The 23766-nt window shown below is 34.3% G+C and overlaps 3 protein-coding genes across 4 annotated transcripts; 1 reads left to right on the plus strand and 2 right to left on the minus strand.

Moving 5' to 3' along the window:
- Positions 1-2394: 2394 nt before the first annotated feature.
- On the minus strand, positions 2395-12460 carry LOC106756084 (helicase protein MOM1). 2 transcript variants are annotated; one of them, XM_014638342.2, is made up of 8 exons: positions 11655-12460; positions 10724-11273; positions 10195-10289; positions 8914-9032; positions 7799-7903; positions 4327-7524; positions 4016-4229; positions 2395-3480 (listed from the first exon to the last, which is right to left on the minus strand). In XM_014638342.2, exons 1-8 carry the CDS (start codon positions 12067-12069, stop codon positions 2825-2827), a joined length of 5352 nt encoding a protein of 1783 aa, XP_014493828.1. In that variant the 5' UTR covers positions 12070-12460; the 3' UTR covers positions 2395-2824. The 2 variants fall into 2 exon arrangements, with proteins under 2 accessions (XP_014493828.1, XP_022634228.1); XM_022778507.1 differs by having other exon boundaries at positions 11593-11703.
- Positions 12461-13538: 1078 nt separating this feature from the next.
- Positions 13539-15919, plus strand: LOC106778835 (lysM domain receptor-like kinase 4). The gene has a single exon (XM_014666834.2). The coding sequence runs from the start codon at positions 13721-13723 to the stop codon at positions 15611-15613; it is 1893 nt and encodes a 630-aa protein (XP_014522320.1). The 5' UTR covers positions 13539-13720; the 3' UTR covers positions 15614-15919.
- Positions 15920-16792: 873 nt separating this feature from the next.
- On the minus strand, positions 16793-18631 carry LOC106778846 (alpha carbonic anhydrase 7-like). The gene is made up of 7 exons (XM_014666844.2): positions 18562-18631; positions 18080-18291; positions 17874-17980; positions 17616-17718; positions 17350-17523; positions 17012-17065; positions 16793-16880 (listed from the first exon to the last, which is right to left on the minus strand). The coding sequence occupies exons 1-7, from the start codon at positions 18569-18571 to the stop codon at positions 16800-16802; spliced, it is 741 nt and encodes a 246-aa protein (XP_014522330.2). The 5' UTR covers positions 18572-18631; the 3' UTR covers positions 16793-16799.
- Between the last annotated feature and the right edge of the window lie 5135 nt (positions 18632-23766).

The raw sequence follows: 23766 nt of genomic DNA on the forward strand, positions 1-23766 counted from the left end.
AGTTTAGGGGTTAGTTATTTGTTCATTTAGAATTGGTTTTGATGTTGAAATGGGAGAATACGATATAAGAGTGTTTAGTGGTTTATGGGTAGAGTTTAGCTTGGTTAGAACTAGTTTTTTAGGGTTTGGACTAGTGAGAATTTGTATTCTAGGTTCTGTGTCTAAATGGTCAATTTGGAGGGTCTTGGTAAGTCATTTGTGACTTGTTCAGACCCTTAAGTTGTTATGAGCTAGAACTGGTGGAGTTTAATTTAGGTTTCTAAAGTGAGGTTTTGGTTATTTTTCGATTGGAATCTTGTGACAAAATAGTTTAAAACTAGTTTAGGTTAGTTTAGATACATTTGGTTAAGTCAATTTTAGTTTAGAATTCAATTTAGGAGTGTTAGAAGTTGGGAAAATGCATATAATAGGTCATGAGTGGCTGAAGGGTGCAAATTATGCAGTTTTAGTGTTGCATAATTATACAGTCTCACTGAGCGAGTGTAGCCGCTGAGCGAGTAGACTATGTCTAGCTGAGCAAGTGTAATCGTTGGGCGAGCAAAACTCATTGTTTCTCTATTCGCATAGTCAGTTTAGGGCACTGAGCGACCAATCCAGAACATGTTTTGATTCTTTCTTTCTTTGTTTTTTGGTAACTTTGAACTATGATAGTACTTTGGTGATAGAGTAGAAATATCTATTAAATTATGTGATGGTTTATTCTTGAGGTTATATATGTATTTGAAGTATGGTTGATGGACGTAATTCCATGACTCGTGGAGAGGTTACATGGTGGTGCCTTGTATTGTTGATGTATGAATGTATGGAGCTTTGAACCGGTAGTTTATTCTGACACTCTAATGGTCATTCATTCTCAAGTAGAAAGGGGTGAGTCATGCCGTGAGAGTAGCGGAAGGTTCTTATTTATAGACTTTGATCATGATCATAGTCAACTGAAATAGACTAACCTTGTATGGTAGTTTAGATTGAACCAATTGCATTACCACTACAAGTACACAGACTACTAATAGTTCAACATTCATACTGAATCCAGATAGTCTCGTCTAGGTTTTGACATGTTTAAGATGATTAAATTGTTATGTTTGATTTATGTTTAATGTTTGAATTGTTAAGGTAATATATGAATTGTTTTTGTATCTCTAACTTACCTTTTTTTATTGTGCTTTGTTTGTATGTTCTTATGCTTCTTTTTTAACTATGATCATATGATGAGTGTGAACAAAAGACGATGAGATGTCTGTAGAACAAACTCTCGAGGAAGGACTATCTGATGTGTAGTCTTCTTAAATTTCCATAGATGTATATAATTTTGATTTAGCTGATTATATAAAATTTGTTTTTATGGTTATCAGAGATGACTGTAATTAAACTTTATATTTTCACATGTCAACTGATTTATAATATTGACTATGTGATACTTCCTTATAGTTTAATACTATAAGTTTTGAGATATTACATTTTGCACTTTGTTAAGCTAATCCGCCACATGTGTAAAAGTCTTTAAATGTCTCAGGTTTTCGACTTTCAAACCAATTTTAAACAATTTCTAAACAATTTCAAACCACATATCATCTAAAATCTAAATAAATCATAAAATTGTACAAGCAAAAACAACCACTTACCTCAACAACGAAGAACAAGTGAGTAGGGTGCAACGACAGTGAGCAGAGAGGGACAGTGGAGTGAAAATCAAAACAATGGAATGCAATCAGATGAAGATCTGCAAGAGAGATGAAGGAGAAAAAAATTCGGAGGGACAACAATGATGATCAAGAGAAGGGAGAAGAACGCAGTTGCGCAAACATAAAGGGTGCAGGGTAAGGTTTCAACTCTGGGTACAAAAAGAGAAAAGTTAAAATTAGTTAGAGTTAATTTTTTTTTTTCAGAGAATAGTTGTGGCATTGTAAAAAAATTTAGAAGTGCAGAGAGAAATCTTTGGAAGTGTAGGGAGAAGCTTTCTCACATGAATTGTAATTCAAAACAAGTGTATCATAATTCCAAAACAAACTTGTTAGAGTACATGTAATACCTCCCAGTACAAATTTTCTGAAACAAATTTTTCAGAACACATGTAATATTTTGGAACAAATTTTTCAGAACAAGCTTTTTTCCAGAACAATTTCTCTCTTCTTTTTCTTCTTCTGCAGTGGATATCACAGGTGCAACATTGATAACACAGCCACAACAATAATGACAATGATGGCAACAGTGGCGATAATGACAACAATGACATGATGCAATAAGAAAAGATATTTTAGTCTTTTTCTCAGTACAAAGAAGAAAAAGTCATATCAAGGTGTCTAACCCAATCTCACCTATTTCATCTCTCTCCCTCCTTCCCTGCCCCTTTACTAAATCACCCAAATCAAACAAGTTGTAAAAGAGCAATATGAATTTCCCAAACAGCCTAAGAGAAGTACTCTTAACTTGTATATTAATGAATTACTTTGCTTAGAGAAGACTGACGGAGCACTTATTTACACAACATTAACAAGTATTCCATATTTAACTTAAAAAATGATACGAAGTTATGAACAACGCTTCATTTCATGGAATACTCCTCACCCGCTCCACCGAAAAAGTAGCACAACCTTCACTGTAATTCAGGAGCCTAATAAAACTAATTACATTGCATATATATATATATTTAAAATAAATAATAATTACAACATAATAGAAACAGGTGAGCACGGTACCAGAACCAGCACGGGCACCGCAACAACTTCTACCTTCCTAATTCTTGTTAGAAGCTCCTCAATGAGGGGAAAGAAAGAGATATTATAATTGCCTAGTGTTAGGCCAAATGCGCAAATACTTCCTCATGTCATTCATCATCTGATAAACAGACTACATCAGATGATGTAGCTGGATGAGCTGAGGTTGCTGGCGTTGTACTACTTTTGTCACATTTAGAAAGGTTCATCGTAGGCAAATCTGGCATATGTGGCCGAACATTTGGCCAATATATGCCGTGTTGACTGTTAGGATCAGTGTGAGGATTAATGGCAGGTAAAGTGGGTGGCCAAAGCCCCCCGTGTAGAACAGATGGAAGGGTTGCCAGCGCTGGCCAGGGTGTCTGGTAAGAAAACGGGGGGGAAGTTACAGGAATATTACCGGGTGCAGGCTGACTTGATCTCCCACGCAGAACTGTACAGAAAGTGGAGGCTGGGACAGACGTTGGTGTTCTATAAGGGTGGAGATGTGGTGCAGGGGCACGTATCTCCCCACCAGTTTGAACATTTCCCAAGAGTGAAGAGAGGGGGTTGATACGTGGTAGTCTTGAAGAAGTAACGGAGAATGTTCCGGGCGTACTGTACGTGGCTTGTATTGGTGGTACCGTAGTCTGTGAGGTAGTTGTAGCATAGGAACTCTGCAAGCTGGCTGCAGAATACTCCCGAGAAGATGGTCCGACAACCACATTGAACGCAGTGGCATTTTGTGGACTTGCAACCTGAAATAATTGCTGAACAGAACTTGCATCTGACATTAAATATAACATGTGGTTAGAAGAGACAAACAAAAGTTGGGGTAGATGGGTGCACATGAGGTGGATGCCCCTGCGCAACAGATAGAGACGTGCATAAAAATGGCATATTTAACAAAGTAAAACCTTTCCCTGATGTTTACATAAAACTAAACCATCCTTAACTGCACTTGGCAAATGCACTGGTAGTTTTTTCCTCTGTATAAAGAAGAAAACAGAAAACGCCAGCGGTGTTTGAGATATTGATTCCAAAGGCCCCACAAAGCCCAGTAAAAGGAAAAGCCCACAGTCCATTAACATTTGTGCAGATTCATTTTTTTTTTCCATTCGGGAGTTAAATTACAAAAGTACATTAACAGTGGAAGAAACACAAGACTTTCATGTTAAGTCTAAGCAAATATGTTCACCGTAACAGCAGTTTAAATATGTTTGGAAGCAGCAGATATACTAAAAGCAGATATACTAAAAGCAGAACAATAAAGGGCATAGAAATTTCCACAATCACTAGAGTGAGTATAACTAGAAATATACCTTTGTGCATGTTTGGTGCACCAGGTAGTGTAAAATCCATGGATTTAACCCTACAAGCCTCAGCCAATTTCATATTTACATTAACTATGCTATGTTGTTTGTCCAGGTCCTTCCTTACTTTCTGTACTTCAGCTTCATTCTCCTTGTGTTTAATGTCAAACTTCTTGTAAAGTTCCTCGAGTTCCTTCTCAAAATCCTGTCTCAACTTCAATTTCTGCTCCAACAAGTAAAATAATATAGTTATTGTAAGAGAAAAGATTAAGGATATATAATCTAAGAATCATCATAGCAACAGTAAACCAAAAGCTAACCCTTTCTTCAAAGTCTTTCTTATTATCCTCCGCCAGTTGATGTAGTCTTGTCATTTCACAGTTAAACGGATCAAGAGCTAAACGTTGAATAATCCTGGAATCTGATTGGCTTGCAGGTTGTATAGGATGATTATTAATCTCTGTGAGAGTTGACTGGTTTCTTGTGTTTGAAGACTGTTGTCTAACTCCAGCAAGCTCTTGCGAAACCAAGTTCGTATTTGAGGCTGGATCCAATTCCACATTTGAGGCGCATTGCACAACATCGTGATCTTGAATCTCAATTGATGTCTCGGGAATGTGGTTGGGAAAATCCTTTTCAATGGATGGCTGGTTTTCAGTTCCAGTCACTGTAGGCAAGATAGACAGGTCTCCATCATTGGAAGAAAGGACATTTGCAGAAGGTAACTGACCCTCCTTCTCGGGTGGTTCCCTGACCAGTGAATTATCTGTAGATACGTTAGCTGGTACAGTATCAACAGAACTTGATACCAAACTGTTCTGCATTTCTATTGTAGTATTCTGGTCAGGTTGAGACTCTAAGGATGATAATGGTTGCACTTCTTCAAGAGGCTCCATGAGATCATCAACTGATAAAGATACTGGAGTCTCCTGGGACAAACTGTTACCATTCATGGTTCTACACACTCCTTCCTGCTGGTCTGAATTTGAGGGATGTTGCACACGAGTTTGATTTTGAATCTCAATTAATGTTCCAGGAACATGGCCGATGAGATCATCTTCATTGTGTGGCTGATCTTCAGTTCTGGTCACCAAAGGCAAGTTGGATAGGTCCCAGTTGGAAGAGAAGAAACCCACAGAAGGAAATTGCCCCTCCTGTGGAGGCTCCATGACCAGTGAATCATTAATGGATTGATTAGCTTGTACAACATCAACAACAGTAGATACTACATAGTTCCGTGTTTCTCTAGAAGTATCCAGATCAGGAGGAGACTCCACAAATGATAAAGATGGCACTTGTTCTAGAGACTCCATAACATCAACAGGTCTAGATACTGGAGTCTCCTGGTACGAACTGTTTTCAGTCATGGTTGTACATACTCCTTCCTGCTGGTCCAATGTGGCACTTCTATCCACGTTGTTTGTCAATTGGAATTCAACCTCTCCAAGGCTATTTTCTGGCATCAAGACAGAAACGTGTTCATCAGGTAGGTTCTTGTTATTGCTTGGGCTTGTAGTACAAGTCTTTGATGACAAACTGCCATCAAATACTGGATCTCCATTAACTAATTGATCCATGGATGAAGAATTATGAGGAATTACATTGTCAGGGTAATTGACAGCGTCAGGCATCCAACTAGCTTCCTCCTCATCTAATACATTTACAATGGCCCTCTCATTAGTTTCTGGCACTCCAACTGGAATTTGTCTAATAGGTATGCTTGATGAGACTCCATCAAGATTTTGTTTCTCTATAGAAGTTTGATTTGAAAGAATAGAATTAGCATCAGAGCTATTATTACTGGAACTATCCTCTCCATATGGTTTTGGCAACACACTATCAAAAACTGAGTCATTTACTGCACCAGATATTTGCTCAGTGGATGAAGTCAAATTGACAGCCTCATGTATTCCCACATGTGCATCTCTATGTAATATTATGGTCCTATCAGCATTTCTCTCATCAACCAAAGGAGAATTAAGAATAAAATTATCTGAACCACCACCATCAAGGGAAAAATTTTCACAATCTAGAGTGTGCTTGCCATTTTCATTATGGACACAATCTTGAGGTGATTTTGAATTCCAGGAGGAAATTCTTTCATCACACAAAGATGAGTTCATAATGTCAGCATTCTTTGAACCATAATTGTTATCAGCGTCATGAATTTGTGCAGTATTCTCACAATATGGTGTGCACATGGTATTTACACTTGGAATATGTTCTTCGGATGACTGAGAATTCAATAAGGCCATATTTTTTGCACCATCATTGGAACCATTACCATCAACTTCTATTGATGATCCACACACAGGCTTGATCTGTATAGTCCCATTTAGTTCCCTTTGCCTAGAAGAAGGAATTTCAACAAGATCATTCTCAGAACTGCTGGTGTTACAGACTGAAGGAGCCACCTCTGCACTAAGAACATCTAGTGTTTCCCCGTGACATATGTCTTCATTATATGAAGCAAGAACCTGTATTACAGCATCCTGCCTAGAATCATTATGAGATTCATGATTAAAATTTACATACTCTTCCCTTTCTGGCACTCTAATAGCTCTATCAGAACGTTGCTCTCTGGATTTGGAATGTTTAGATATAACATTTCCATGACTTTCATATACATTTTCAACAATATTACTGCACTTAATTTCAGATACTAGTCCATCTTTTGAAGAGACTATGTCCATCTCATCATCAGCATGTTTAACAAGACGAGTTTGCAGTTCAACTGTGCTACTGAATGGTGCAACAACAGAGGCATTGGCATCGGGAGCTTCAGATAATCCAACCCCAGATTCAATCCTTGCCTTGACTTCCACTGTATCAGACGCAAGGACTTTTGGAGCATTATGATGTTGGGCTTGATCACAAATCTGTAAGGATTTGACCACTGGCCCGAGTTTGATCGAAGCAATTGGGTTTAACAATTCATATGGTGCTGAAGACTCTTGGAACATCAGCCTTGCTTTTAATTGCTTGACCTCAAGATCCTTGAGACGTATTTCTTGCTGCCTATTCAATTCTTCAGTTCTTTTCATGTAAGCACTTTTGGAAGCCTGAAGCTTTCCATCTTTAGTCAAATCATCGGGAGAACATGATCGAATAGCTTCCCACTCTATCTGGTGCCTTCTCTGAATTTCAGCATTTTCATTCTCAATATCTTTTTTTAACTTTATCCTCTCTTCCCTTTGCATCAGAAGTAGCTTGTTCCACTGGCTTTTACGTTTCTGAACGGTTTTAATATTTATAGAATTATCAACTTTTACCAATTCATCCTCAGGTGTCACTTCAATATATGAATAAACCCCACTTGACGATTCAGAAGCCTTTGCACAGCCAGCAACATTAGAGTTTCCTTTGAGCGATAAAAAACTTTCCTTCAGATCCCAAAGCCTTGAATTGATTTCCTCTACAATTTCTTTTTTGCAGTCAAAATTCAAATGCTGCTTTGCAAGCAAAAGGGAAGCTTCAAAGTTGAGTTTGTGATTTAGCAAAGCAGCAATTGTCAAACACTGAAATTTTAAAAGTACACAGAAAAGCTTGTCAATTGTACATATTAACCAAGTGAACAACACAGTTAATTCAGCATTTGGAAACCCTAAGAATTGAATTTTCTACACTTAATTTAAGAGGTTGTTAAGATTGAAGATTGAACCTAGCCTCATTTTACCAGCTGATGATGCTACTCAGATATCAGAATCTTAACTAAGAAAATACCAACAGGCTTGAAGTTGACCAGTTAGATCAAGTACAGACTAAAAAATTTCTGTAAGAAAATATACTGACCAGAGATAGCTGAAAAGCCTGTAATATTGGCAATGGTTCTGTAAAGATGTGGTAATTGTTCATAGTATATTCAAGACAATTTTGAACCATACTTTTGACATTATCCTGCATGAAAGAAAGATGTCAAAAAACAACAAAAATCAAACTGATACTAGAAGCCAGATTGAAGTATAGTAAATAAACTATCATGAAACTTGTATGGCGTACAGTCTTAAAAACCATTCCCAGGGGATGCAATGCAGGGTTGGATTAGAAGACTTCAAAGCTATATAATTAATAAGTCAAAGTCAGAGACAATAAAATATATTATGAAAAAATAAATACATGTTCCTAGAATCTAACCTATATATGGCTATTTGAATCTGTTCAGTAACTCCCATTTCCCAAATACTACAATGTAATGCACCTCCAACACATTTCCATACTCCAATAAAATCAAACAAAATCAACAACAAACCCTTGGGAAACCAGAAGAATGGCATCATGTCAGAGAAATGTTCTTATTGATTATTTCCCCCCTTGCTATGTTATAATTATATACTGATTCTTGTTTTCTAAATGGATCTTCATGGTAGCTGTCAGTCTAAAACAAATAATATAGGCCTACACCTATAGTTGGATCCCAAAATTATTGGCCTGATCACATGGCAACCATTTCTGACCCGTTAACATCCTTTTAGTTACACTCTTAGCAATACATCCTGTTAAATTTCTAAATGTAATGTTACATTATCAACCAAAATCCCATATTACATGTCAACAGGTTCTTCAACATAACCTGGATCTACCCTTTTAAACCTCGATTTCACATTTCCAACACCTATGTCATTCCACATCACTGTAAGACAGCCTACAAAAGATTCACACTACAGCCTTTGCAAACTTTATGACAGGATTAGTAATTTATCTGAACATCCAGAACTTAATGAGAGGATAGCATCAAATCAAAAAAATTATGACGGCATAAATCAATATTACTAAACAGCACATTTTTTATACAGTCTTATAAATGCATTTCATCAATAAAAAAACTGGTAAATAAATTGCAATACTATCAACAAAGCAGGACAAACAAATGGCAAGTAAAACATGACAAAGAGAAACCAAGAGCATACAGGGAGATGCAGAATTTCACAAAGATTTGCTATCTCTGGCTTCAGTAAAAGATGTAAGCTCCTCTGCTGTTTCCTTATTTTGTAAGTTTCAGCAGTGTTCATTTGAGGTCTCTCCGAGTCTGACATTTGATCACACAAACAAATGATAAGAACTAAGAACTGCAATTCACATGGAATAAATTACCAAACAGTGTTGTCGTCGGGACAAAGGACAGTTGAGGGGGCATGCCCAAAAATCGTCACTCTGAGACCTCTAAGATAATGTGAGTGCCTTTTGACAGTAAGGAAAACATGTTTTGTGCATAGGGTGTGGGAATCTAGCAAATTATTTCTAGGGCTGTGACAGAAAAATAATAAGGAAAAGCAAGTTAACTCAAATCTTAAAAGTTGGGGATCGAGCAAACCAGAGCTGTAGTAGCAGGAGTTTGGCTGGTAATAAAGAGATTTGTACATATATCATTCAGTTTAAAGATGAAAAAAAGAAAAGTGCAGAATGTATCTAGGCTATGATCAGTGGAAACCCATAGAAAAGATCAGAATCTTCACCAAAGATAGGAAAAGCCACCTGTATTACTCCTTTGGCTCCGTCTGAACTCCACAAACACCCCCCTCCAAACTCAAATGGCCAGGGCAATGCCAGAGATTCAAACTAACTGTGGACGACCTATCATTTTGTCATGCCTAGATGCAAGAACATTCAATGCACAAAAAGGAGAAGAGAAAAGGCCTCATTTTGGATGAAAGTTTATGATACAACTGAGGCGGTTAAGCTCCTCAGGTGATAAGGAGCTATCCAAGGAACTGGCCTAGTCTCTTTATATCTCCAGGTAAACCAAGAAATACTGTTACAAACACAAGCAGTTGAGCTAAAGAAGAATTAAAAGACATTATCCACAGGAGCTACAGAATTTCCAGTAAAAAATACCAGACAATGTCAAGCTCCGATGAGAAACTTCAACAACTGCAACAATTCTAGCTGTGTGAATGAAATGTTGAAAACAGCTTTTTAGCTGTCCTTAGTGTGGATACTAAGAAGTTAGTTGTGACAGCTGTAGATAGACAGCTTTCACTAATTGTTTATGTTGCTAACTCAGCACTCTAAGAGTAGTTATATTATATCAAATGTAACAGATAGATTCAACACAGTCATCCAAATAACATTTTTCTCTAAGAAATTTCAATTTTCTCTTTTTTCTCTCTTAACTCTTGTTATTTATCCATGCCATTGAACTGTGAAGACTCATAACAAACTGAAACTTAATAACGATGGGAACAACTAACCTTTCTTGTTCCTAGTGGATATCTTTGAAGGGGACTGGTCAACATTATCAGTCGATTTCCTCTGATCCTTTTTCACATCTGCTAAGGAGATCTGCCTAAAAAAATCAACTCAAACACACTTAGGAGATAACAATATAAGCTTATCCCTTGTCCGATGCATGTCAACTTTTATTATTACCCAAGGTATCTGAGGTGTGAAAGGGATGGGATCCGTTTCCCATAAACAATAATTTTCACAGACAAACTAAAATTTAGGTTGTTATAATGGTCAGGTTTCTTAACAATGTGTAGAAAAATCCAATTTGATACCTCACATCTTCCTAGACATAAAACAAAAAATGTATTTGTATTATACATAGAAAGATATCTTCTAAGAGAGAAAAAAAGGAAACTATGTGAAAGCTAAACATAATAAAAGCAATAAAACATGCCAAGTAGCCTGAGCATTGAATGGATTAAAATTCTTATTTCACATTAATTCAAGAATAGGATTGATTAATTCCCTAGCATTTGCTAAAAAATAAAGTACCTTATCCTTTTGGAACATGACCCACTGGTCTCCACAACATTGCTGCATATCCTTGACGGGCGAGTATCCTCAAACAAGTTGCTGTTATTGTCATTGTCCACCAACAAAGTAGAAGCATCTGAATGCATGGCCACCATTGTTTTTTTTCTCTTAGAAGATATTGATTTTTCATCCTTATCAAGCTCAATACGTTCCCTAATCAAATTTTCATTTGATATGAAATCCCTTGACCCTAAACTTTGTGATCTCTCCTCTTTGCATGAATCAAACCGAACCTTTTCAGGTAACCCACTGGGCTCACAACTTGCAGTATTAGACGGTACCAATGGATTTACAGTCACATCATAATCTGACAGTTCTTTCACTGGCTCACTCAACTTAGGCTCAGCTCTCATCTCTTTACCGGTGGCATCTTCAGGCAGCTCAATATCCATATCGTCATTGGCAGAATCTAAATAGTTCCCTTTAAGACAGCCATCAGTCTTGCTCCCACCCTCGTCATCACCTTCTTCAGTTGACCTATCCATCCCATTTGTCTTCACATGGCAATCTGCAAGTCAAAAATTAAAATGTTAACAAAAAAAAAAAAAAAAGAGCATACTAACTAACGCTAGCACACCTCAGTCAGCCACATTTTCAATTATCCAAACTATAATAACCATCTAAGTCCCATCTTCATCTATATAGGCACCACAGCCATGGCGAACTGAGTGAGTATGAAAGAGAAGAAACTGCATGTGATTGATAGTTTTTTAGACAGAAAATTCAGTGGGAGGGAATTATGCCATTGATAATTGATTGAAACTGGTAAAATCCAATAACAAAACCCCCCTAACTCTTCATTTTTAAGTATAAATTAAAATTGTAACCTGTAAAATCCAATAATAGAACTCCACCTAGCTCTATTATTGTAACTGATCAAGATACTCACGCTCAGTCACTCTCCTAGTTCTGGGTCTCGAAGAAGCTTCCATGCCTCGTTCCTCATCCATGCCTCGTTCCTCATCTCCATCGTCCCGATCCTTGCTGGCTTCAAACAACAACCGCTTCCCAGTGCAATGCTTCTTCTGCTGCTTTTCCGAACCCGAACTTCTGGAAGCAGAAGGATCCGAAGGAGAAGCGCTCCTCGTTCTCTCGGATCTCCTCAACGGATTCAGTGTCTTCAACTTCCTCTTCGGATCCATTATGCCCCCGGACGACGGTGGAGACCTTTTCTCAAGCCGCTCCGACTTGCGATTTGGAGAGGCGGAAGTGCTCGCAGCAACTTTCTTCGACAATGTCTCTGTCGAAGACCTCGTCACCAGTCTTTTCTCCCTTACGCAACAGAAATCGGTATCGTCCGCCATTTCCTAGTGCTGGAACCAAATTCACTAACCCTAATTCCCTAACAATAACTGTTTGAGAGACAAGGTGCAGAAAATGGTGAGCTCAGAGAGTAATTTTACTCACTTCAAAGGTTACTATTCTGGTAGTTTGATGCTATGTTACCATGGAGGGGATTCACCCAGCACTACCACGCTTCAGGTATCCCCCGGAAAAACCAGAACAACTTTTCTGAACAACCTAATACTATTTGTTTCTAAAACAAGGAAAAGGGCATTTTAAAGTAACTAATTGTAATTGTTTACGAAAAAAAAAAAGACCATGTAACGGATAAACCCGACAAGAATATGTTGTGTAGTTTGTATGTAAAATTACAGGTGTTACAACCATTCAATTCGACCAGCTTACTCCCATATCATGTTATTCCATTGGATGATTGAATTTTCCTACTCGGTCTGCCAGTATGTCTAGTTTTGAAAATAAAACGGATTAAATTTTTTATTTTTCACGTCAAAAAATAAACCGTCGCGCTAAAATGAATTACGGTTCAAATTATTTCAGATTTTAGTCCAGTATCAAATTCTTTTATAATCTATTTTTAATAGAAATGAATCAGTTAGTAATATAAAATCTTTTAATCTTTTTTTAAACTTTAAAACTTGTCATTGTTGAATGATTTTGTCATTGATTTAATATAACTAAGGAACAAATTCTTTTTTAAGGTTTTGTTTATGCTTGTCATTTTTTGTTTTTGCATTTGTTTTGTTAAATATGCATTTTTTTTTTTACGAAACTAACTCTTTAATGACACAAATAAATTTTATTGTATAAACAAATTTATGTTTTCTAGGAAAATTATATTATTATATGATTAAAATTTTAGACTTTTTAAAAAATAAATTGCTATTACATTTTCATTGATTCTGTTTATTCTCTAAAATTTGCATTTTTTTTTTCATTTGAAAAAATTATTTTAATTAAAGTATTTGATATTAATGTTTCAAATATTTTACTACCAACTTATTATTTAATATAAACACATAAAAATCAATGACATATTTTAATCCAATTAAATTATCGGAATTAATACAGAAGTTTATGGATTATAATATAATATTTTATTATCAAATTATAATTTATACAAACATAACTAAAAAGCCAAGACAATACATAAGGCAATTGGGTTTTGGTTTGGCATATTTAAAGTATTATTGATTGACTGATTGATAATCCGCAACGTGTGTGAATGAGAAGAAGGGCCAAGTTTCTGACATAGTGGCAAAAAATACATAAGATATTGAATATGATTGGTAAGAAACAAGTGGAAAGGAATAGAACAAACAACATGAAACAACTACACAAAATATTAAAGTTTAGTCCGAAGTAGCCATTTGATTTTTCTGCCGGCTTCTTACACATTTATGCATTTAACCACGCATGTTGACAAATTCTGATTACGTTTTTAGTCAAATGACCATGATCTCTAATGTCATATTCCTTTGTAGGCTAGCCAAGTAATTCATTCATTGATCATAGTCATAAGAATATCCTTTACCAATGAATCAAGCTCAAGAGTGATCTAACATATTATCACTTTGATTTTGCATCCTCTTCTTTTGTTCACCTGCATTTTTCTTTGCAACATATTATCAGTGACTACTGAGAAATCTCTTCATGGAAAGTCTTGTACTTGTCCACAAAATTATGCTTCATCTGTGGTTTGCTGCTTGGATTTGCTTAGGTGTGTGCTCTGCTTACAACCAAAACAATTGTACTTCAAATGAAATTGGGCTAGGAACAAGGTACAGCTGCAAGTCAAAGCAGGATTCATGCGAAACATTCTTGGTGTATAGAGCTAACAAAAATTTCAACACCATTTCTAGTGTCTCAAAGCTCTTCAACAAGAGCTCTGATGAGGTGCTTCTAAAGAACAACCTCGTATCTTCCTCTTTGTCTCTTGTACTCAGACAAGGTAAGGAGGTGCTTATTCCTGTTAATTGTACCTGCTCTGGCACGTATTATCAAACCAGTTTAAGCTATAAGGTCCTTGACAACACAACATTTTCCGAGGTTGCTTGTGGTGTTTTTGAAGGGCTGCTAAGTCGTCTCACACTTGCTGAGGAAAACCTCTCACAAGGTAATGAACCAGAAGCTGGTTCTGAGCTTCATGTACCTCTCATGTGTGTTTGTCCTGACAGTGAGAATTCCACCTGGAGCAAGAAGGTGAAGTACCTTGTCACGTACCCTCTTATAGCAGAAGATGATCCTGACAAAGTGAGTCAGAAATTTCAAATCTCACCAGAAGAGTTTTATGCAGTCAATAACTTGAATTCCTTGTCAACTGTTTATCCTAACACAGTTGTTCTAGTTCCAATAGAGGATGGTCCAATCAGAATACTTGATATTCCTGACTCTCCTTCTCCACCTCCAGGTTTTCTTCCTACAAATCCAGTGAACAAGACACAACAATACACAAAACCATCACATTTGTACATTGCAGGGTGTGTTATCGGATTTTTGTTGCTCATAACATTGCTTGCTAGCGGATTTTACATAAAGAGATTAAGAAAAATTGAAGTTGTTCATTCCTTCATTCCCACCAACTCCCTCACTTTGTGGTCGCCAACTAGAAGCTCCCAGATATCCACACAAACGGGTAAAAGCAATACAACTTGGTGCCTGTCCCCGGATCTTCTTGTTGGAATAAAGTACTACTTACTCAATTACACCATAGAGGAGCTCCAGAAGGGAACCAAGAATTTCAGTCAAGAAAACAACATCAGTAGCGAAGGTGACTTTGTCTATAAGGGCAGAGTCAACGATGTTGAGGTGATGGTGAAGAGGATGAGGTTGGAAGATACACGAAAGGTGATTGATTTACATTCTAAGATCAACCACATTAATATTGTGAACTTGCTTGGTGTTTGTTATGGTGAGAGCAATGATTCATGGTCTTATTTAGTGTTTGAGTTCCCTAAGAATGGATGCTTGAGGGACTGCTTATCTGATCGATGCAATCCTCTAAACTGGTACAAACGGACACAAATTGCCTTTGATATTGCGACATGTCTCTACTATTTACATTTCTGTTCTTTTCCTTCCTATGCTCACATGAATGTCAGTAGCAGAAACATATTCATAACAGCTGAATGTAGGGGTAAACTGGCAGATGTTGGAAGGGCATTGGCTGGCAGTGCCACAGTCAGCAAAAGCAATGATAGTGTCGAGATTCCCAAAGGATTGGTGGCACCAGAGTTCCTCTCACATGGCTCAGTTTCTGAAAAAGTTGACATTTTTGCATTTGGGGTTGTATTGCTTGAGCTGATCTCAGGAAGGGAGAATTTTGATGGAAAAGCAATGAAAGATTCCCTGGGATTCTTGTTGGGGGAGGCCAGTGAAGGTGGTTGTTTTGAAGGGTTATGGAGTTTCATGGATCCTAATCTGAAGGATTACTCTCTTCCAGAGGCTTTATGTTTATCTTTTCTGGCAAAGGATTGTGTGGCAGATGATCCCCTGCATAGGCCAAGTATGGATGATATCATGAAAGTCCTTGCAAAAATGGTTTAGCCAAAATATGTGCCAAGCTGCTAATTGTGAAATGTGAGAAAACTTATATTTGTTATATTACCTCATGAGTTCTGCTGCTTAATTGCCTTTCTTGTTTGTACTTATTAAATAGTAATAGACATTGAAACAGCTACATATGCAAGGAATTGCTTTTGTTTGTAAAGTAAATGATGAAAAGATTTTGCTGTCATTTCTGAATTGGCCTTCAGTTATGTCACCGATCTTTGTCATTCAACAAAGATGAATCATCATCACCTGAGCACTTAGTCTTTGGAGGACATTAGAAAAGCAGATGCCATTTTACACTGCTGTTGCTTTTTCTTCCCCCAATAATTATTAATTGCATTTCCACAATAATAGAAAAAAACTCAAACATCTTCTACTACTGCATCATATTACTCTGGATGACATTATATACGTTTCAGAAAATTCGTTTTAGAAAATCTTTTGTAGAATGTATTTCATGCGTTTCAAAAATTTAAGTCTAGAAATTCTGTTTTAGACATTTCGTTTCCAAAATCTTATTGTGGAAATTTTTAAAAGCCTGTTGCGGAAAATTTCTTGTACATACATCCCGGAAATCAATTCTTTAGAGGGTAAAATGGTGATTTTCAGAATTTCTAGAGTGTGCAAAGATATTACGGGGTACAGAAAGTAAAAGCCTTTTACACTCGCAACCAGAAATAGACCGGCCCTCACTAAGCCCAACGTTACGCGCATCAATTTAAGAAATGGACTTGACTTTTTTAAAAAGTATATATAACATTAATTAGACCTTATTAATAGTTGGATTATTAGAAATAATATTTTATAGAAAAATATTGATAGCATAATAATCAACATGAGTTATATCAGTATAATTTGTGATAATTAATCAAAAGATAAATGTTCTTCACCTTTTCAAATTATAATGTAAGCACTGTCAAACTCTTGGTCCTAATAATATACATCAAAGAACATCATGTACATATGTCTGATTTCGGTGATTCCGATAAGGATGAAAAACCGAAGTTATTCTAATGCACAGGAACAAAAGGAAAATTAAATTGAATAGACCCTAAAACATGAAATAAACATAAGAAAGTAACAACAGACCAAGTGCATGAGAAAAATCACTCTCCCACCAAAATTTGAAATCAAAATCTGATCAATTATATAGTTGTCCTCGTCAATGCCTTCAAACACACTAATTTTTAACTCCGGGATCATTGAACTGCACTAATCGGTTGTTCAATTGCTGCAGTGGTCTTGCATTGGAACTTGCATGCTGCAAATTAAAGTGCAGGTAAAGTTTAAAACATCCCAGAAATTTTTAAGATGACATTCTAAAATGCAGGAACAAAACAAGAACAGTTGATAACAACATCCTTTCTAAATTGATACGAAATTGTTACTTACATCTTCAACGGCCTCTTGAAGCAATTTGATTTGGTCCTGAGAAACTGATCTCACCTGATGAATAACAAAGATTCATTTGAGTATATATAGAATTTGAAATAAAATCATAGCATAAATTTTGCAAATGGGTAATGATACATACACAACATTTTTTGACAACATTTGAACATCATGATACGTGTCATTGTGTGATCGGTCCAAATGACACAATGACACCACCATAAACCAATCACACAATGACACGTACGATGATGTTCAAATATTGTAAAAAAAATGTTGTCTAGTATCTTTATCCTTTTTCAAATACTGCTAAATGATGAATTAGATAGAAAATTGACCTGTCTGAAGACGGTCCAAATAACATTCTCCGAGCATGGAGGAGTAGTGAGAGAACCAATATATCTGTAATAAAATGCTGCGCTTGCGCGTTCCATAACCACATTAGGATCCAGTTCAGCCACTTCTCTTTCTGCTCCAGTGTTATCAGAAAGGGTCTCTAAGACTTCCTTTAACTAGAAAAGATGTGCAAAAGTATATATAAGAAATTTAGGGTTTACTCATAAACACAGACATCCATTCATTGTGACATCTTTAATCAATGTACCGATGACAAGAAAGGATCTGCTATTCCAGCCCTGTACATTATTCCAACCACTGCATATTGTCCTGATGGACTTTGGTGCACCATGTGCAACTCTAGATCCAACCTGAAAGTAATTTTTATATTTTTAGGGTTTAATTAATTTATGAGGGTAAATAAACCTTTCTGGTGAGTGTTTCAAGGAATAAAACTTACATGCACAGTATCAAATTTGTTTTTTATGCTGTTATTTGGACATATATCAGAATATTAAGTATATACCTTGTGCCATCTATGGCATGTTCAGAGGGAGAATGCCAATGAGACTGTAAAAGTGTATACTTAGTTCCATTAATTTTTATATTGCTTTTCTTCCCTTTCCATTCCACCTATTCACAAACAAAATTGGTAATAAAGGGACAACAAAAAGAAATTATGAAATACTTAATTAGATAATAATTCAATAGCAAATTCTGGTATTGACTAACCTTGATATCAGTGCCCCTATTTTTAATAATTGCTTTGGATGGTCTATAGTTGATTTGAAGTTCTTCCAAATTAGTTACTTTTTTAACCTTATCATTGGAGAAATCAATTGGGGATTGCATGGATCCCTTCTTGCATAGGTTCCATTCAGGTTTTAGTTCTCCCCAGTGATCTGGTCCTGTCTTGCTATTCATATCATAAGTATACTCTTCCTCTGAATGTACCATCAAACAATAAAATCTTACCATAAAAGATATAAAGCAGGTTTTAATCTTATGAAAAGAAATTGCTAAGTCTTTACAATGTTTCTTTTATATTTTGGTAACCCTAGAAATCAGTTCAATCTATCAGAAACCCAGAAATAATGTGTTTTATGTATGTACGTGATGTGAAGTGTATTTCAATTTGTTTGACGCATGCATGCATGCATTCATGCAATTAAGAAGGAGAAAGTAATTAAACAAGAAAAAGAAAAGCTCACCACCTGCAGACATTGTTATTGTGCATGATGACAAAACAAGTGCTGTTAATAAACTGCAAATCAAAGCCTGCTTGGTAAGATTTTCCATTTTACTCAACACGTTTGAGAGCTTTTGCTATGATATTTGATCGATGTAATTGAATATGGAATGATGCAGAGAAAGATCAGAAACGTGCTATATTTAAAGACAACCACATACGAAAGTTAATTTAGAAACTTGGAATATATGGTCAAGGATGTTGAAATGTGAAAAAACCATTACTTTGACGTCGATAGAGAATTGTATCTTAGCAATTTTAGATACCAACAAGAATTTGCCATTTTCTACCAACAACATATGTGTGGTTTAAACATGGACGATTGTCCATGCACGTGTCGTGTCCTTAATATGGAGCATTCTCTGCTTCAGTTCATTAATTTCCAAACATATATGATTTTCTGGAAAAATGAATTCACTCACTTTTAAGATGACGAGTCTTAGTTTGACTTATTACATTATCTTATGCACTATTTTGGAGTTTTGAAACGATGTAATTGGCTCATCACAGAAGAAGAAGAAAAAAAGAGAAACATTTATATAAAAAAAATCTAATAAAAGAAAAACTTATGGAATAATATATTTAACTTTTATATTTGTTCATCTTTGTTGAAAAATACATTTTCTAATTTTGGTTCAGCAAGAGATAAGCTAACAATGTAAAGATTCCTTTAAAAAGTCATCTCATGCAATATCTAACAATTTAGTTTCCTTTCATTATATTTTGAGGAATTTCTTGAGAGAAGATGAAAATTACTATGGACAAATACTAAATCTTTTGTCCTTTTAAGTGTCATTTTATTTATTTTCAAATAATGTATAAAAGAGTAAGCACTTCAATTCCTTTCACAACAAGAAGAAGAGCAAAGTTGTCTAAATAGCTTAAGAGTTATGTTTGAAGTATCCATGATTTTGCATTTATTTTACTTCTATCCCTTAAAAAGTCCAAATATGCACAATCTTCTCTTTCATTTGAAAAGTTTGCAAAATTCTATATTTACTTATCTCCTTACATCCAGATCTTCGAAGTACCTCATAAAACATTTCTTCCTTTGATGAGTAAGTTTCACATCTTGATGTGAGTGCATGTCAAAACCATTCATGATTATAATACCTACAATATTAAAAATACATAAACATAAATTAAATGATATTATAATTATAAAAAAGACATATACAAAAAATTAATAATAAAATAAAATAATAATGCCATTACTTTGGATTTAAAGAATGACCAAGACAAGAAATATGTTATTCTTAGTCCAACAATCAATTAATATTGAGTTTACTCTCTCAAAAAAAGATGAATGTTTAACTTTTACCTTTTTTCATATTGATATATTTTTCACATTTTCAATCATTGAATCCGACATTTCATATACTACATATATATGTATTTGTGTTTCTAAGAATATAAAAAATTAGCGCAGTAAAAACAACTAGATAATCAACCTTCATCCATCAACTATCATTCTAAAAAGTTTCTTTTCACAAACTGTGCATTATCCACATTATACTCTTTGTAAGAATTCATCACTGATAATTAACTCTCGGAGTCCTTTTTTCAAACTTCTAAACCTTTTGAGCATGACAATGGTTGAAGCAAATCTTGTTTGAGCAACAAAAAGCAACTCCAATGAGTTGAAGTTAATGAACATTGAAAATTTCATAAAGTTCCCCTCAATAAAGTTTTTAATGACTTAGCATCATCAACAATTTATGTGATCCAACAAAATTCTTGATACGTAGTATAACTATTTTTTTTGGTATTTTTTGCTAAACATTTTTCAATGCAAGATTCAAGGTGTCACTACACAAGGAGTCCAATAGATTGAAGAAAATTTTGATTATATAAGCATACTTGTTTTCTTACATTGTTGCATTATCAGTTATGCTTTATATCACATTTTTCGGTCCAACTTCTATAATTACATCTCTCGTGGACTTAACAATAAAATCTTTGTCTTTTATCTCATGAGATCCATCTATTGACCTAAAAAACATTGGACCACTCTCAGTGATAGCCATAAAATTTATAAGTGATCTTGATCACTCCTTCCATCACTAACAATTGTCACACCTTTATAATTCCATGAATCTCTTATAGGTTGCAAAAGATTTTTACATGAATTCTTTAAAAGTAAAGGACCTCTTAATTTATTATATGATGGTGGTATATATCTACTAAGATTAGAAGTATTGGCAGCGTAAGAAAATGTACTCTTATAATAGATTTTCTGAAGAGCAAACAATATTTCGGACAAGGGATTCCTTTAATTGAACTCTTAATTCTCTTACCTTAATTGAAGGTTTATATTCTTATTACACCTAATAAAAATATTGATTTTAACAATGTCTCTTGAGATCGAATAATATATAAACTTTTTCAAGTTCTCACTACCAACATTTACATGTTTTTTAAAAGTATACATATATATATATATATATATATATATATATATATATATATATATATATATATATTTATCAAATATGCATTATTTTTTAAAATAGTTAGAATCTAAAAAAATAATATTCTTTAATGAGAAATATTGAAATCAATACCTAATTTTAAGGTTTCTAGTATATATAAATCAGACTTATTTTTAACATGTTGTCTTTGGATTGTGTGGAGTGATTGATATGGGAACTCTCTGCCAATAAAAAAATCTTTAAATAAGAAACAATTTTAAAGAAAAAATAATAATAATTAATTATTACAGTGATTAATTTAAATATTAATTTATAAATTTAAAATTATTGATATCTAAAATAATTTTTATTATAAAAAATATATAATTAGTTTGTGAATTAAATCTAAACTAATCAATATATATCAAAATTTTGACTGTAAAAAAATATTATCTAAATTGATTTCTAATTAATTAATTAATGACAATTTTAGATACTAATTCCAAACATATTTTTTCAAATTAATTTATCTAAATAGACATTCTTACCCTGTTTCAAAGCATAACAGTTTAAGTTCTACTCCACTTTTTCTTTCCTTGGGTAGATTTGATATGATTCTTCACCTCATTGTGTTTCCCACAATTCAAGCAAGTTGGGCATACCATTAAAACGAAAAAACAAAACATCATACCAAATTAGATACTATAACCTATATTGCGAATGCCCTAGCATTAGGTGGAATTTCTCTATTTAGACCACATAGAAATATGGACAAAACATGTCATCATTTTATTTGTTAAATGGCCATCGCACTTAATATTGCCTCAACCCCACCACTATATTACCATTATCATTCCGTGCTTAGCTATGCCCTATTTAAGTATCTCCAACCTTCTTCTTTCTTCATGTTAGATCATACAAATCTCAAAGCCAAATATAGCCCTAGCATCCACCTATATCTGGTGCGTATTACTAAACTCCCAAAAACAAAAAATACAATTAGTTTTATGCTGATTATTTTTCTCTCTTCGTCTTCTTCATTTAAAATCATACACACTGTGCTGTTGTTTATTTAACATGCATGCGGAGAGTGTTTGTGTGTGTGTATGTATATAAATATACACGCTTTTATGTCATGAACTTGCGTACTTCTTTTGTGTGTGGCTAATTAAAGTAACTAATTATGCAGAGAGTGAGGACGAAATATGAGAATGAGGGTTGTGGTAGTAATTGCACTGATGGTTGCAAGTTGTTGTATGGCTATGAATAAGATGAGTTTGGTGTACAATAACATGCAAGAACACAGCAATGGTAATAATGTTGAACATCAAATCCCTCTCAACAGCTATAGTGATGTTACTATCCATGAAAGTCCTGGAAAAGCTGGACCAGGCGAACGCACAGTAAGTCATCATGACATCCCTCGCAAGGACTTTGGTCAATCTGGTCCCGGAGGAAATGCTTAGAACATCAAGGATTACATCTGATATATATATTTATATCAGAGATATCTGATATATATACATAGATATATATATGTGTGTGTATGTATAAATGGTTGTACAACTCTTGTGTAGTTTTGCAATTGATATGTTTGATATGTCATATGTATGTGTACGTTGGTACTATTACTAAGTTGCATATATATATATATATATATATATATATATATATATATATATATATATATATATATATATAAGAATGCATGAAAGAATTGTTGGGGAACTACGTTATAAGGTGTCATTTATATGATGCAAATCCTGATATCATGTCAATATTGGTATGCATGAATTTCTGGGGTTGGTATTCATAACTCAGCTATATATATGTGATGCTTCATTGGATACCCTATGTCAGTAATTAGTAATAAAGAATGTTTGCTTTGTTTCTGTACTTTGTATGTCTTTCAATCATTTAATTTGAAAAAGAAATATTACAATGGTCTTGATAAATAAAAGTTTATTAATATTTTTTTTATAAGAAAATACTTTGAACTTAAAATATGGAGAGAGAAAGTCATGTTTTTACAGTTTTATTTGGATCATATAAGCTTGTTGACTTTTGTAATAACTATATTAAAAACTATTTTAACGATAATTTAATGACAATATAATTTGTTTTTACCCTATATGTTCTGTCATTGTTTCATTAAACTCTAAATATCACATTTATAATTTGATTGAAAAGAAATCACAATATAAAAGGTTTATAGTAAAATAATTATTTGGGATGATTTTTAATTAGTTTAAAAAAATTAATTGCTAAAATTAAACCCATTTATTTACATTTATCATTATGCGTTAAATTTTGAAAAAGGTGTTTCTTGTTAAATAAAATTCGTAATTCCCATGGATACATTTGAAAAAACATATTTCAATAATTATATATATTCAAATCACTGATAGTTTCTTTTAGAAATTCTAGCTTTAAGGTAATCTATATTTTATTGTGCTAAAAATGTAAAATGTTCATGGGCTTTTAACCTATTTTGGTGGAGTCTCTCATTTTTCACCCAATTTTTTCCATTCACAAAATTGAATAATGATATAAACTAAATAAATATAATCCTCTTTAGATTTTATTAATTAGTCTTTTCCGGTTGGTGATTTCTTTTGTTTCTTTTCACAGAAGTTTTTTTTCTGAAGTCCGTAGTTTATAAATATTTATATGATAATAAATAGTGAAGATAAAAAATACGTGAATTGTTATAAAATAAAGCTTCTAATAAAGAGAGAGGAAGAAGAAAGAAAAAAGAG

Source organism: Vigna radiata, chromosome 2 (genome assembly GCF_000741045.1).
Source record: "Vigna radiata var. radiata cultivar VC1973A chromosome 2, Vradiata_ver6, whole genome shotgun sequence".
NCBI lineage: Eukaryota > Viridiplantae > Streptophyta > Magnoliopsida > Fabales > Fabaceae > Vigna > Vigna radiata.

Bases quoted from the DNA above. Each gene is read 5' to 3' on its own strand.
- LOC106756084 (XM_014638342.2), bottom strand. From the start codon at position 12,069: ATGGCGGACGATACCGATTTCTGTTGCGTAAGGGAGAAAAGACTGGTG. The intron at 11,274-11,654 runs GTGAGTATCTTG...TTTGACTTGCAG, and splicing joins AACTAGGAGAGTGACTGAGC to ATTGCCATGTGAAGACAAAT. The intron at 7,904-8,913 runs GTATGCTCTTGG...TCTTTCATGCAG, and splicing joins GTGAAATTCTGCATCTCCCT to GATAATGTCAAAAGTATGGT.
- LOC106778835 (XM_014666834.2), top strand. From the start codon at position 13,721: ATGGAAAGTCTTGTACTTGTCCACAAAATTATGCTTCATCTGTGGTTT.
- LOC106778846 (XM_014666844.2), bottom strand. The intron at 17,981-18,079 runs GTTAGTCAATAC...GTTTGTGAATAG, and splicing joins ATAGGGGCACTGATATCAAG to GTGGAATGGAAAGGGAAGAA. The intron at 17,524-17,615 runs GTACATTGATTA...CATCTTTTCTAG, and splicing joins CAGATCCTTTCTTGTCATCG to TTAAAGGAAGTCTTAGAGAC.